We start from the raw sequence: 15,471 nt of genomic DNA, 5'->3' as shown, positions 1-15,471 counted from the left end.
CTAACAGAGCGAACAGACAGATAATTTACAGATTGCTAAGTTCGTTCAGATCGTTCAAACCTGACACAGCAGTGTCGAATTTCAGGATGAGGTATGCCTCTTTTTGTGCCAGTCTTGCATTACGGTCCCCTCCGGAACCCGGAACATTTTTTATGCTTGCCAGGATGGTCCACTTGAGATCGTTTGCGGCATGATCTTTTTTCAGAAAGTGTGAAACCAGAGGCGCAGTGAGCACTTTGTTGTTGATACGGGATTTATGCTGGATTATCCGCTGGCGCACTTCTTGTGTAGTCTTCCCTATGTAAATTTTGCCGCATGGACAGGTGATGGCATACACTGCATATTTCGTTTTGCAATTTGTAAAATCCTCATGGCGCCAGTGTTTTCTTCCATCGGTGAAATGCGTGCCTTCGATCGTCAAGCCACAGACTGAACAAGTTCCACATTTGTGATGACCTTTCACTGGACCCATATTGAATAGTGTGCTTTGTGTCTCTTTTTTGATTGCACCCCTGGTAGATGAGATTTGCTGTCCTATACTTCGATTTTTTTTCAATGCGAACAGAGGCTTGCCGATCTCTGGGATGATTTCCTCCACGAGGTGCCAGTTGCTCCGAATGATTTTTTGTACTGGATTCATGTGTGGTCCGAATGTGGATACGCATACCATCCGATCTGTGGGTGACTTGACCCTTTTCTGGAGAAGGTGTTCTCGGGGTGTCCACCTCGCTCTCTTCATCGAGTGTTTGACGAGTTTTTCTGGGTATCCTCTCTCTCTCAGTTTGTTTGTGAGGGCTTCTCCATGGATGTTGAAATCTTCAGTTCTTGAACAATTCCTTCTCACCCTCAGGAACTGTCCGTAGGGGAGGTTGTTCTTCAGGGTCTTAGGATGGTAGCTTCTGTAGTGAAGCGAATTATTCTTATCGGTTTTTTTCTGGTATAGGGTCGACTGGAGACCATCAGGTGTAGCTTTGATCTCGACATCCAGGAATGGCATCACTTGGCAGTCATAAGACAGGCTGAACTTAATATCCGGACTTCTGTTATTCAACCAGTCATGGAACTCTTCTAGAGTTTGTGGTGTACCATTCCAGATACACCACACGCCGTCTATGTACCTCATCCATTGCCCGATATGGGCTTTGTACGGGTTGTTGTTATACACGAACCTCTCCTCATACTGGGCCATGTACAGTATTGCCATCTCGGGTGCGAACGGGCACCCCATTGCTGATCCTTTGATTTGTAGGAACATTTCCTCTTCAAACACAAAGAAATTCTTCTTTAGAGCAAGGGCCGCAAAGTTGACAATCAGCTCGGTTGGAACCCTGTGGGGACGTGGTCTGGTGTCCAAGTACATTTCGATTACATCCACTCCGTCTTGTTGCGGGATTTGAGTATATAAGGACGACACGTCCATTGTGACCAGGAGTTGAGTATTTGGGTCAAAATCCAAGCCTTCCACTTTGTTGATGAAATCCATAGTGTCACGAAGGTACGATGGTACCTTCGTGATGAATTGAGAAGGGCATGACCCAGGCCTCCACATGCAGAGCCTTCACCTTTATGTCTGGTGATTGAGGGGGGGCGGGACTCACGCCTCACCCTCCAGTGCCTCAGCCTTCATGTATGGACATCGAGAGAGGCAGGACGTGTACCTCAATCTCCAGAGTCTCTACCTTTATATCTAGAGATTGAAAGGGGCAGGACCCGCAGCTCACCCTCCAGAGCCTCCACGTTCATGTCTGGAGATCGCGAGGGGCATGACCCACACTCGCCCTGCAGAGCCTCCACCTTCATGTCTGCAGATTGAGGGGCGGGACCTGCGCTCACCCTGCAAAGCCTCCACCTTCATGTCTGCAGATTGAGGGGACGGGACCCGCGCTCGTCCCGCAGAGCCTCCACCTTCATGTCTGGAGATCGAGAGGGGTGGGACCCGCGCTCGCCCTGCAGAGCATCCACCTTCATGTCTGGAGATTGAGAGGGGCAAGACCTGTGTCTCACCCTGCAGAGACCCCACCTTCATGCCTGGAGATTGAGAGGGGCAAGACCTGTGCCTCACCCTGCAGAACATCCACCTTCATGTCTGTAGATTGAGAGGGCAGGACCAGTCCCTCACCCTGCAGGGTCTCCTCCTTCATGTCTGGAGATTGAGAGGGGCAGGACCCGCACCTCACCCTGGAAAGCCTCCACCTTCATGTCTGGACAGTGAGAGGGGCAATACCCGTACCTCAACCTCCAGAGCCTACACCTTCATGTATGGCAATTGAGTAGTACATGACCCAGGCCTCCCCCTGCAGTGCCTCCACCTTCATGTCCGGACATTGAGAGGGGCGGGACTCGCACCTCACCCTCCAGAGCCTCAGCCTTCTTGCCTGGAGATCGGGAGAGGCAGGACGTGTACCTCAATCTCTAGAGCCTCTACCTTCATATCTGGAGATTGAGAGGGGCAGGCCTCGCAGCTCACCCTCCAGAGCCACCACCTTCATATCCAGAGAATGGAGGGACAGGACCCACACCCCACTGCAGAGCCTCCACCTTCATGTCTGGAGATCGAGAGAGGCAGGACCCGCGCTCTCCCTGCAGAGCCTCCACCTTCATGTCTTCAGATTGAGGGGCCGGGACCCGCTTACGCCCCACAGAGCCTCTACCTCTGTATCTGGAGATCGAGAGGGGTGTGACCCACACTTGCCCTGCAGAACCACCACCTTCATGTCTACAGATTGAGCTGGGCAGGACCCACACCTCACTCTCCAGAGCCTCCACCTTCATGCCTGGAGATTAAGAGGGGTGGGACCAGCACTCGCCCTCCAGAGCCTCTACCTTCATGTCTGTAGATCGAGAGGGTGGGACCCGTGCTCAACCCACAGAGCCTCTACCTTCATGTCTGGAGATCGAGAGGGGCGGAACCCGCTCTCGCCCTACAGAGTCTCCACCTTCATGTGTGGAGATCAAGAGGGGCGGGACAGCATGCCTCATACAATCTCCATTCGTATCCTGATTTTTGAAGGGCCTTGCACATACCTTTGCACCTATTCCCTTTCTCATGTGTCAGTGGTCTTTGTTGGACTTGGCCCTTTTTGCAGGGTCATCCCTAAACTATTTGCCTCTCTCCTAGCCTTTTTTCTGAGATGGTGTTGGTGGTTTTAGGACTCTGGGCACTTTAGCACTGCTGTCCAGTGTAAAGTGTGTGTGCTCTCTGTGTTACCTATGGGAAGATTGGTCTACACCTATTTGGCCTATTTAATTTACCTGTCAGTCCCTTGTAAAGTGGTATCTGATATACCCAGGGCTAGTAAATAAAATGCTACTGGTGGGCTTGCAGGGCTGATTGCGCCATCCACCAAAGTAGCCTTTCAAACCTATCTCAGGCCTCTGCCATTGCAGGGCCTATGCGCACAGTGTTACTGCCGCTGTGACGTGGCACCTAAAGTTTGTACCATGTCTGTGACCCCCCTTTTACTACATGTCAGTCACCCCAAAGGTAAGCCCTAGCTAGCCCTATGAGCAGGGTGCATTGCAGGTAAACGGTAGGACATGTATCTTAAGTGTGTGACATGTCCTTGTAGTGACAAACAGCCATTTTGGTTTTTCACTACTGTGAGGTTGCCATCCCTTAGGAATGCATTGGGGATTCCCTGATAAGTGTTTCAATGGCTATTCCTGCTATGAGAGAAGCAGTGTGGTCAAGTTTGGTATATTTGGAATAGGGATAACAAATGCTACGCAATGGTGTGGCCAGATTTATTATAACTATTTTAGAAATGCCACTTTAGAAGTAGCCATTTCTGGCTGCTATGTGTCTGCCAGCCTGATATGAATTGCATGTTTGGCTTTTGAGTAACAGGGCCTGGGAGGTGTGTGTGGATCCAGGAGGGGCAGGGTGAGTCAGCGCTGGGCTGAATAGGACATTGGCATTTGGAGAAGTGGGAGGAGTAGTCCCCTGACCCTGAATAGGATTGTGCCTGCCCTAGTGAATGCTGGCTCGGCCCCCCGTTGGTGTGTCTGATGGCCGAGCCCCCATCTCCCAAAAAAGGGTGTGTGCACTGTAAACAGAGTGCTCTAGAACCCGTTCTGGCTGGTCCCCCCAAGCCCTGTGCTTTGCAGACAGAGATGTGTAGTATAAATACAGTGGCTGTAACCCCATGAAAGGTTGTGCTTTTTGTGCTTCTTTGAGACCTGTTGCTGCTGGGCCCCAGGTGGAACCGCCACAAGGGACTGCCTCCCTGCTGGAGGGTCCTGTGTGCTGGCCTGCGTAGGCACAGCTTTGTCCCTTGAGGAAATCTTTGTGGGGGCTTAAGTGGCTTGTGAGTGCAGTGACAATCACCTTCATTCTCCCAGGATAGGAGAACCTTTGGTTGTAAGCAGCACTGGGCTGCCTGCAGAAAGAGAGCGGGAGCCCACCCTGCGTTTGTGCATGTCTTGAGATGGGAGCCCACCCCGCCTTTATGCTGTTTGCGGGAGCCTACCCTGCTGATTTATGCTTAAAAAACGGGATCCCACCCCGCATCGGTGGCTTTAGAGCGGGGGAACCCCTCGCAATTACCTTTAATTACTGCGGGAGCCCACCCCACGTTTCAAGTGAAGAGCGGGTGACCACCCCACCATGGCTTTATCTGAAGCGGATGCCCACCCCGCACCGGAACTGCCTGGTCGGTGCGGTGTCTTCCAGAGACATCGGCGTCCGGTCAGATTAGATTACATCCTTACATCTCACTCTATTCTCCACAAGTGCTCAATAGAAAAACATAGACAAATCATATCGGATCACAATCCCTTGGTTCTAGAAATAAGAGGGGAAACAAGGGTTAACAGAAATACGATTAGTTGGACGTTTGACCACTCTCTACTTTCTAATGACGAATTTTGCAAACACATGAGGCATTGGATCCCCCAATTTATTAAGGAGAATTTGGACAGTACCAGGATAGAAGTGGTCTGGGATGCACTCAAGGCCGCAATCAGGGGAGAAACAATGAGCTTTTCGCTAGGTCATAATAGGGAAAAATGCCAATTATTGGATCTTCTACAATCTGTAGCGATCTCGATGTCAAGGGGGTTACAACCATACCGTTGTTGTGGTCACCGCTGTTCTACTGTCCGATATGAGATGAGGGTAAACTACTGGAAAACTACAGCAACCAGCATGCCTAGGGACAAGTCACCCGGAGGCTCAGGGCGGAACTTACAAAAGCACTTCCTTCATGTTGGGAAGGTGCTGGCCAATCAACCTGTTTCTGTGGGAATGGCGGATGGTGTTCCCCGCCGGATTTCAGCTTGAAGATTGAAGCCATTGCAGTTCTGGACATCCATTTATTTCCGAGACTGAAATCGAGCCAGGTATTTCAGCGGAAGGAGTGCGGGCTCGCCTCCTCCGCGTTCGCCTTGCACCTGTGCTTAGATTTAGAAAAGAGAAGTTGCGGTGTAATGTAAACGCGTTGTTTCGCGTTCACATCGCATTCGGCGGAGTGAGAAGGGTTATTGCTTTTGAACGCATCTGATGATAAGACGCGCTCTGTGTAATTTCCTTTTAGCAGTATTCAGGGGAGCTGCTTTGTTTACTTCGTTCTGTTGGTGACCTTTGGCCGCAGTTCCTGGTTATCACGCTCACTCTTCTTTTGGACACCGTGGCTCCAGTTAATTTTGTTATCGATTCGGTGATCACAATCACCAAAAGAACAGTTATGAACATTAGCATTGTGTCTTTTTAACAACGCTATCACACTTGGAAAAGGATATTCCTGGGTGTGTTTAATCTTGTGGTGACATTGTGATTCTACACGTTTTCCAGCAGCAAGTACAGACTGCTCAATTTGTGGTATACACCGTACCAGATACAGACTATTTGAATTGGACTATTATTCCCTTGTTATTTTTATATTTTTGTTTTGGGACACAAGGGATAGGAAATACCTTGTCTGGCTGTATGACTTTCTGGTAAGGAGTGAGAAGACGTTGATTATTCAGCTATAGGTAATCAGAAAAGAACAGGCGTAATATATTATGCTTTGTCATCCTCTTATGCAGTGTGGACGTCCTTCCTGGTACCCAGCCGTTCTCTTGACCAGACCTTGAGGGAATCACAGAACCTACAGCTAGTTTTTTATTTTATCCACTTCCCTTTTCCCCGGGGCACGAGTCCACGCAGAGGGTGTACAGACTCCTTGGTTGGGGTTCGTGTCTAGGAGGAATTGGGGGGCCTATCTCCAGACATCGTCTCCGCTGGTCACAAAGACAAGGTTAGCGGCATTTATATATTCTTGGGCTACTGGCAATCCCGACACAATCGCAATTGGCAGCTGCAGAAGAAAACTTGATCACAGTATATAGAGATGGGAGGACCCTACAGAAGCAATGGCGAAAATACTTTCAGCCAAATCATTAGTTATAGAAGTAATCACCCAAAGGGCAGCAGATAGATTGGAGACTTGGAGAAAAGAAGCGTACGAGTGTAGTGAACAAGTCGGACACCATCTTGCGATCAGGGCCAGACAAAAAGCCACAAAAAATACTATTACGGCAGTGAAAGATACCTACCAGGCCATAATTACAGACCCAGAAGGTATACGCAATGAATTTTTAACATATTATCAAACCCTATATCAAGAAACTACCAAAGCCCACCCAGACAATATTATGACTTACCTTAATCAAATTCCAAAAGAACAATTATCTTCAGATGACCAGGCGCAATTTGAGGAGCCCCCTCAATGGGTTGATGCTCTGCTGTGCATTAAAAGTCTCCCTAATGGCAAGGCAACAGGCCTAGATAGTATTCCAGCAGACTTTTATAAACAAAAATTCTACAGAAATAAGATAAGTAATTTTTCCTTTGTTTGAACTTTTAAGAAACAAAATGATTTTATACTTAAATTTCTGCTTTTAACTGTTTATCGTAATATTGTGCATTTGCTACTTGTTTTAAATTGTTATGGTTTTAACTAACTAAACAATAAACATTACTTACTTACTTACTTTGTTTGTAAATTTTTTAAGGTGAGAAGACCACCAGAATCATGGTCGCAAGCAAAAATAATTGTTTTTCTGAAAAAATATAAACCAGCACTAGACCCAGCATCCTATCGGCCAATCACATTAATAAATGCGGATAGCAAAATTTACTCCAAAATATTAGCGACCAGATTAGCAGGGGTAATTCATGAATTAATATCCACAAGGCATCATGGGTTCATCCCGGAACACGGTACCACAGATCACATAAGAAGAACCATCTCACTCTTCGATGCAGCACAAATTCCGGGAAATCCCATGGCACTCATTTTACTCAACGCTGAGAAAGCCTTCGACAGAGTTTCCTGGCCTTTTCTTTGGGAGTCTCTGTCGAGGATTGGGATTGGCCAACATTTTATACAGGCATTTAAGATGCTGTATTTTCAACCAACAGCAAAATTATTCATAAATGGTATACTTACTAACACCTTCAGAATAACTCAAGGCACACGTCAGGGATGCCCTAGCTCACCTCTGCTATTTGCCATATATATCGACCCCTTCTTACGCACTCTGGAGTATAATCAGAGGATTAGGCCGATAAACAGTTAAGACTGGGAAACATAAGTATTGGCATATGACAACGACATAGCGCTTGTAATATCCAACCCGATAGAATCTATGGCAGAGGTAGAGCGAGAGGCGATGAGATTTGGCCTTTTGGCCGGATATTCCCTAAATCGAAACAAAACCCAGATTATCTGTAAAAACGTCAACATGGGTGACGACGTGAGACAGGTAGGAAACACCACTTATTGGGGGGTAGACATTACCGCCAATATAAAAAAGCTCGTCGAAGCAAATATCGACCCCATGATTGATAAAATAGAACCAGAACTGAGGCGACTACATAATATGCATCTTTCAATAATCGGAAGATGTAATATAATCAAAAAGCTTTTTTCCCTAAGATCTTATATCTTATAAGAGCTATTCTATTTGAATTTAATCACAAATGAATAAACAATATTGAAAATATGTTTTCCCGGTTCTTTTGGTCTTATGGGAAACCAAGAAGAGCATATAGGTTCCTTTCTCTACTATAGTATAGGGGTGGTTTGGCTCCACCAAACATTAAAATTCACTATTGGGCAATTACTCTTTTACACAATCACACCCTTTTCTCCCACAAGCCACTAGACAACTCACCTAACCATATCCACACACCTATAGATCTAATAATGGGTAAACATAAGCCATAAAAACCTTTCTGTTTTAGTTAGCCCCCCCTAGTTTTTCTGTCTAGTTCCTGTTATGTTATGTTCTACCTTGTCAATGCGCCAGGACGCTCCTTAGCTGGAGTAGCTGTGCGCATAACAAAAAACAATAACATAACATAACATAACATAAACAGGCCTGGGGATGGGCCTGGAGATTCATGAATGATTCTCACTACAAAAAGGTATGTTATAAGACGCTGGCAGCAGGATATAAAACTATGAAGGCAGTCCGGAAGATGCTAGGATTGGGCCGTGGAATTATTATACCCCGATCAGTAATAACTTTAACTTGCCCGGAATCTTTAAAGACCCCACAATCAGGAGATGGATTGACAAAGGCCTATCCAAGCTTGGGGATTTTTATTCTCTAACTGATATAATCACTTTTGAAAATCTTAAAACACAATATGGATTAGAATGGAAAGATTTTTTTATGTATTTACAAATATGTGATTTTCTAAGCAAGAAGGGTGGAAGCCCAATAGGATTCTTAAATATCTCCATTATAGATAAACTAAGACAGAATCATCAATCAAGCGGAATGGTATATAATTCGCTTAACTCTCTGATGATGGCTGACATGGGACGTTGGTCTAGCAAATGGAAAGAAGAAATAGACGTCTCAGAGGATTTATTTCAATACTCCACTGAACAAGCACAGAAGCTTTTAAAACCAGCACGACTTCAGGCGCAGTATTATAAAACTTGCTTTTCACTTTATTATACGCCAAAAAAGGATTGCTAAATGGGGAACTGGGAAGGGGACCTTATGCCCTCGATGTTCGCTGCCTCAGGCGGATTTAGAGCATATGTTGGCGTCCTGTACAACACTAAATATCTTAAAATCTGACATTACGAATTTATTTAAAGAGTGCCTAAGAAGGGATATAAACCTTTCATCAGCCCTGATCTGTCTAGGGGTAGATCAGGAGACCCAAGGGATGCCCAGAGAACAACTCATTTTTTTAAGTATGGCAATATATCGCTTACCCTAACATCAGCCTGGCTAGCTCCATCCCCGCCAGTGTACTTGTAGAGATGTCTCTATTAGAATCTGCATGTGTTGCTAGGTAACTTGGAATGTAATGATTAGAAAGCTTGTGTACTGGCAGAGTGAAGCTGGTGGATAGAGGAGCTGGAGTTTCCTGTACCTACTCTTCAATAAAAGACTTATATTAAGAAACCTACAACTTTCCTGCTTCCATCTTTACAGTACTGTCAGTGGTTATAACGTCTAATCGCGAACTACAACTTTGAAAAAGCATTAAATGGGAAAAGGGGGACTCGATCCCGCTCAAAAGGGTTAAAAATCTGGGAACCACTGAGTAAATGGCTCGAGAGATGAAAGCAGTGGAACACAACATTCTAGATACACCCCAGAACATCTAAGATCTACCAACACAATATCACATTTAGATAGATGGTCAACACAAGGAAGGGAGGGTAGAAGGCGCTGTAATAGGAATAAGAAATCAGTCATATATGAAATGGTATGTAAACAAATATGTGCCTTTCAGTTATCAGGCACCACCAAACTCACATCTGCACATGTAATTGAGCACTAGACTAAAGTGACTCCTCCTATATAAATATGTACCATCAGTAATTGGGCTGATGGTTTCGCTAATGCGCACAGCAAATAAAGTTTCTGAGTGTTAGAAGCTGGCGTTCCGGCGCGCACCGTTGTCTTTTTTTTATATTATTTTTATTGGTGCATGATTTCAATGTTACACAATGACCTTGTAGTTTGCATGTTCAAAAAAGAAATGCATAAATTATATGGTTACAGATGCTATATTCATAACATTGCATGTCTTTAAAGCCAATGAACTTATAGCGAAGGAAAAAAAGGTGTTAAATCAAAGCTGTAACATTTCTATAATATAGTCTCATGCACATTTTGACACATCCCGGAATTGCCATAATTTGGGCTGAAGTTTTCCAGGACTCTTATTCGACACTTTTTTCTCTCAGCATCTGTGGATCCTGGGAGTTATAGAAATCCAGAATGACTTACCTCATCCTTCTACAAGTCCTGGGCCCTGTCGGGTCGGAATTATCACTGACAGAGCGACTTACACTAGGACAATTTTTACATTTGAAGTCCTGAGGAGTCGCAGGATTCTATCCCCTGAGCAACGAAACACGTGTCGGTTGGTCTCTGTAGAAAATTAAAGACACTACTTTTGGATCAACCTACTACAAGAATAAGATCTGTTATTTTGCAATTTATTCAATAGGCTTTGTGTCCTTTGCCTTTATGTCCACTTTGACACAATTAATGTATTTACGAGAGTGTGCATAGGAGATCTGTTCTTTATACTATATACAGTGGTAGCGTAGGCTTTCATTGTCCTCGGGGGGGTTATAGGGCTTATCCCCTCAACCTTTTTGCACCTCACACCTTACTCGAATGGATTCACACTAAGCGCTAATCATTAGCTGTGAGCCCCTTCTTCGTCCTGACTAAAAACCCTTTTCTAGACCCTGACACATGATGTATAATAACTGAAACCAAAAACTTATTTTTATATTATTTTATGTTTCTTGTTTTTTGTTTTTAAAACATGCCATCGACCTTTCATGTGAAAATTATTATATGGGCATGACATCACTTTTTGTGACGTCACTACATGTGACGTCTCTGTGATTTGCATATGATAATGGGCTCCTTCACTATTTTCCTTGGTCGTGCCCTGTTTATTGGCATGACATGGGTCTATAGGTATTAAAAATAAACATATAAATTCACAGGTATTCAGCCCATTTCTCTGGTGATGTCACACATCGACATGTATTCGGCTGCTTCTTCCATTTTTAGGTGAATACAAATCACCTGCCGTACCCCCTCCTTCCATTTCTCCTTCTTTTCCTCCCCCTTTCTTTGTCTCTCTAGCTCTCTTTCTCTCCCCCTCTCTATCTGCCACACACTCCTGTTAGCTTTAGCTTCATGAATGTCACTGCCACTTCTGGCATTCATATGACAAATCCTTCAGAACATTTGAGGACAAGGGACAATCAGTGTGAAAGATGAGTTGCTGGGAGTGCAACTGATTGTCCTGGCACATATATGCTTTTGATGTGGGATTTTGCTATTGCACCACATTCTTCAAACAGAGTCTGCTGCTTACAATGACTCAATTCTGGTAAAAAGTAGAGTTTGGCAAGTCACAAAATGAATAGGGAGAGCCAAGTCGGAGAGGAGCCACGGGTCACACTTAGTTACAAGGCCCGAGGCACAAGCTGATCCATCAACCGATAACAGTGTGTAAAAGATGCTCCAAACGTTACTTGAAAACAAGGTATATGCTCTTTTATATCTAAAAATAGGTTATTTCTTGAACACTTGTGCTTCACTTTAGTTCATTACATATACCGCAGTGGCATTTGTTAATAGTAATACATACATTTTACAAATTAGGATTCACATCTCCAGAGCCCAGACAAAATGTCCACTCTCTGTGTTTTTGGTTTATAGGTTTTATCACTAATCCGACAAGTTAGCTGAAAATATAGTTGTTAGTCCCAGTATTGTTCAGTGTTGCTTCTACAGGTAGTGTGATCAGGTGCAATTGAATGTCTTTTTTTGTATCTCTTCTTCACCAAATAAAAATGAACAATGTTTCTTTTCTTTTAGGTCACATTGTGCTAGCCTCCCACTGTGTATCCTAGTACAACATGAAGCTCTGCTATGTGAACGGAAGTGAACAATCACTGGAAACAAACACTTTTATAATCCTGCAAATTCTGTTATCTGTTTGTCTTCTTTACTGCTAGTCCGGTCTTCTATCATCTGGTATTTAAATGTCCCACATAATTTGAATTTTATCTGTTTCCATATTTCATTCCTCTCACAATAACTTCACTGTTCTGCTCTTGTCTATGTCCTCAGATGGTTCAAAATTATTTTTGATGTTCTTAAGTTCTTTCCGAAGTCTCTGCATCTCTAGGATTATTTCCATATGAGTTAAATGAAGGAGTGTATTCATTAGGGCTGTGTGGGATCGAAAATTGACAAAAGCTCTTCACACTCTCAGTGCCCTTTTATGTTTTCCCCTGTGTGTGCACGCTGATGACTTTGCAGCTTTGATAATCGACTAAAGCTCTTCCCACATTCATTGCACTTAAATGGTTTTTCTCCTGTGTGAGTTTGCTGATGATACCTTAATGTTGAAGGGAAGCGAAAACTACTGTCACATTCACTACAATGATAGGGTTTTTCCCCCGTGTGTGTTCGCTGATGACTTTTTAGGTATGATAACCGACTAAAGCACTTTTCACATTCACTGCACTTGAATGGCTTTTCCCCTGTGTGTGTTCGCTGATGAATCCTTAATGTTGAGTAACGACTAAAAATGCTTTCACATTCATTGCAGTTGTATGGTTTTTCCCCTGTGTGTGTTCGCTGATGTGTTTGTAGATTTTCTAATCGACTACAGCTCTTCCCACATTCACTGCACTGGTATGGTTTTTCCTCAGTGTGTGTTCGCTGATGTCTTTGGAGGTGATAAAACTGACTAAAGCTCTTCCCACATTCACTGCATTTAAATGGCTTTTCTCCTGTGTGTGTTCGCTGATGATTTTGTAGGTGTGATGACTTACTGAAGCACTTTGCACATTCACTGCACTTGAATTTTTTTTCTCCTATGTGGGTTAACAGATGTTTTTCCCCTGTGTGTATTCGCTGATGACTTTGAAGGTTTGATAACCGACTAAAGCTTTTCCCACATTCACTGCACTTGAATGGTTTTTCCCTTGTGTGTGTTTGCTGATGTCTTCGTAGGTGTGATAACCGACTAAAGCTCTTCTCACATTCACTGCAGTTGAATGGATTTTCTCCTGTGTGAGTTCGCTGATGAATCCTTAATGCTAAAGAGTAACTAAATCTACTGTCACATTCACTACAATGATAGGGTTTTTCCCCCGTGTGTATTCGCTCATGACTTTTTAGGTCTGTTAACCGACTAAAGGACTTTGCACATTCACTGCACTTGAATGGTTTTTGCCCTGTGTGTGTTCGCTGATGAATCCTTAATGATGAAGAGTAACTAAAACTGCTGTCACATTCACTACAATGATAGGGTTTTTCCCCTGTGTGTGTTCGCTGATGACTTTGGAGGTTTGATACCTGACTAAAGCACTTTGCACATTCACTGCACTTGAATGGTTTTTCCCCCGTGTGTGTTCGCTGATGACTTTTTAGGTATGATAACCGACTAAAGCACTTTGCACATTCACTGCACTTTAATGGTTTTTCTCCTGTGTGAGTTTGCTGATGAATCCTTAATGATGAAGAGTAACTAAAACTGCTGTCACATTCACTACAATGATAGGGTTTTTCCCCTGTGTGTGTTCGCTGATGACTTTGGAGGTCTGATACCCGACTAAAGCACTTTGCACATTCACTGCACTTGAATGGTTTTTCCCCCGTGTGTGTTCGCTGATGACTTTTTAGGTATGATAACCGACTAAAGCACTTTGCACATTCACTGCACTTGAATGGTTTTTCTCCTGTGTGAATTTGCTGATGAATCCTTAATGATGAAGAGTAACTAAAACTACTGTCACATTCACTGCAATGATAGGGTTTTGCCCTGGTGTGTATTCGCTGATGTCTTTGACGGCTTGATAACAGACTAAAGCTCTTCACACATTCATTGCAATGGTATGGCTTTTCCCCCGTGTGTGTTCGCTGATGACTTTTTAGGTCTGATAATTGACTAAAGCTCTTCACACATTCACTGCACTTGAATGGCTTTTCCCCTGTGTGTGTTTGTTGATGTCTTCGTAGGTGTGATAACCCACTAAAGCTTTTCCCACATTCACTGCACTTGAATGGCTTTTCCCCTGTGTGTGTTTGTTGATGTCTTCGTAGGTGTGATAACCTACTAAAGCACTTCCCACATTCACTGCACTTGAATGGCTTTTCCCCTGTGTGTGTTCGATTATGTTTTTGAAGGTGTGATAACTGACTAAAGCTCTTTACACATTCACTACACTTGAATGTTTTTTGTCCTGTGTATGTTTGCTGATGAAGCAAGCTCTTGCTGCATGTGTATGATTCTTTTTTCTTGGTTACTGTCTGTGGGTCGGGTATATATTTGTCTAAATCCCATGACTGCATTTCCTGATGGGCCAAAATGGCTGATAAAGCACTTGTGTTTTTCTCTCACACTTTATATGTGTGTAGTATTTTGCATGTTTGATTTCTGTTTTAACAATAAAAATGCAATAGCCACCAAATATTTGCCACACTCCTAATACGTAGACGGTGTCTTTGTAGGCGATTGTGCCTTTAGATTGGATTATGGCTATGCACGCTTGGGGGTAAAGACGTATCTTCCGTCTGGCCAGTGCAAATTGGGACAGTCTGTTGTATTGTAGATACAAGAACTCCTCTTTCCATTACCCGTCAGTTGTCTGGCTCTGTTCTGTTGTGCTCTTCTCTGGTTACTGTGGTTTGCCTTGAAAGAGTTTACAATTCACCTAGAGCACGGAATGATGGCTCGTCGTCATTTTAGAAAACAGAGCACTGTGGTAATCACATCATACCGATCCAATGATCAGAGCTGGTGTTGGACACTTGTTTATCCAGCAGGCGGTTTGTTAGTGTTGTTGCCTTAATTTTCCAAAGGCCATTTCTTCATCTTGTGGCGTGGAGGTGCACAGCTCAGACTCTTACAATCACTGAACTGCCCTTGATACTTCATCCGGGATCTGTCAGTTTGTGTGCAGGTTCCTCTGTCGCCGACTGCGCTGGTGTTTTTCTGAATACTGTAGCTCATTATTTCTGCTATTATTGAAGATTTACAGCATTCGCTTCATTATTGATGGTCATTTCACACATTCAAGGCTTGTTTCTGTTGGATGTAAAGATATTTTAAATTACTAAATGGAAACATAATGGAATGAGAATTCACAATGTTTAACTAGTTGTAAAAGACATTTTGGGGGAGATTTACCAAATCTCCACACAATGCAGCGCAGCCCTCCCCCCGCGAGGCTACGTTGTGTGGCGCGACAGGAAGGGAGCAGGAGAGCACCATATTTTCAGAGATGTGGCTCTCTCCTTCCCTTTCCCTTGCGTCGGCACTGATTACAGCAGCCCTGCACCATGCACACACCTTAGCACCAGAGCGCTAGGGTGTGTGTGTGAGTCCAGCATCGGTTTTGTACAGGAAGGACACCCTTCCTGTACAAAATACTATGCCTAGACATGAGAGAAACCTTTTCCCACCTT

General features: G+C 44.1%; 1 protein-coding gene across 1 annotated transcript; it reads right to left on the bottom strand.

The window, feature by feature from the left end:
* Positions 1-10,799: 10,799 nt before the first annotated feature.
* LOC147664894 (uncharacterized) lies at positions 10,800-14,940 on the bottom strand. The gene has a single exon (XM_086949911.1). The coding sequence runs from the start codon at positions 14,353-14,355 to the stop codon at positions 12,265-12,267; it is 2,091 nt and encodes a 696-aa protein (XP_086806037.1). The 5' UTR covers positions 14,356-14,940; the 3' UTR covers positions 10,800-12,264.
* Between the last annotated feature and the right edge of the window lie 531 nt (positions 14,941-15,471).

Source organism: Lissotriton vulgaris, unplaced genomic scaffold (assembly GCF_964263255.1).
Source record: "Lissotriton vulgaris unplaced genomic scaffold, aLisVul1.2 SCAFFOLD_680, whole genome shotgun sequence".
Taxonomy (NCBI): domain Eukaryota; kingdom Metazoa; phylum Chordata; class Amphibia; order Caudata; family Salamandridae; genus Lissotriton; species Lissotriton vulgaris.
The sequence above is the reverse complement of the archived record's forward strand: the minus strand, read 5'-3'. Positions and strand labels throughout refer to the sequence as shown.

Excerpts from the sequence above, each read along its gene's own strand:
- LOC147664894 (XM_086949911.1), bottom strand. The coding sequence starts at position 14,355 with ATGCAGTCATGGGATTTAGACAAATATATACCCGACCCACAGACAGTA.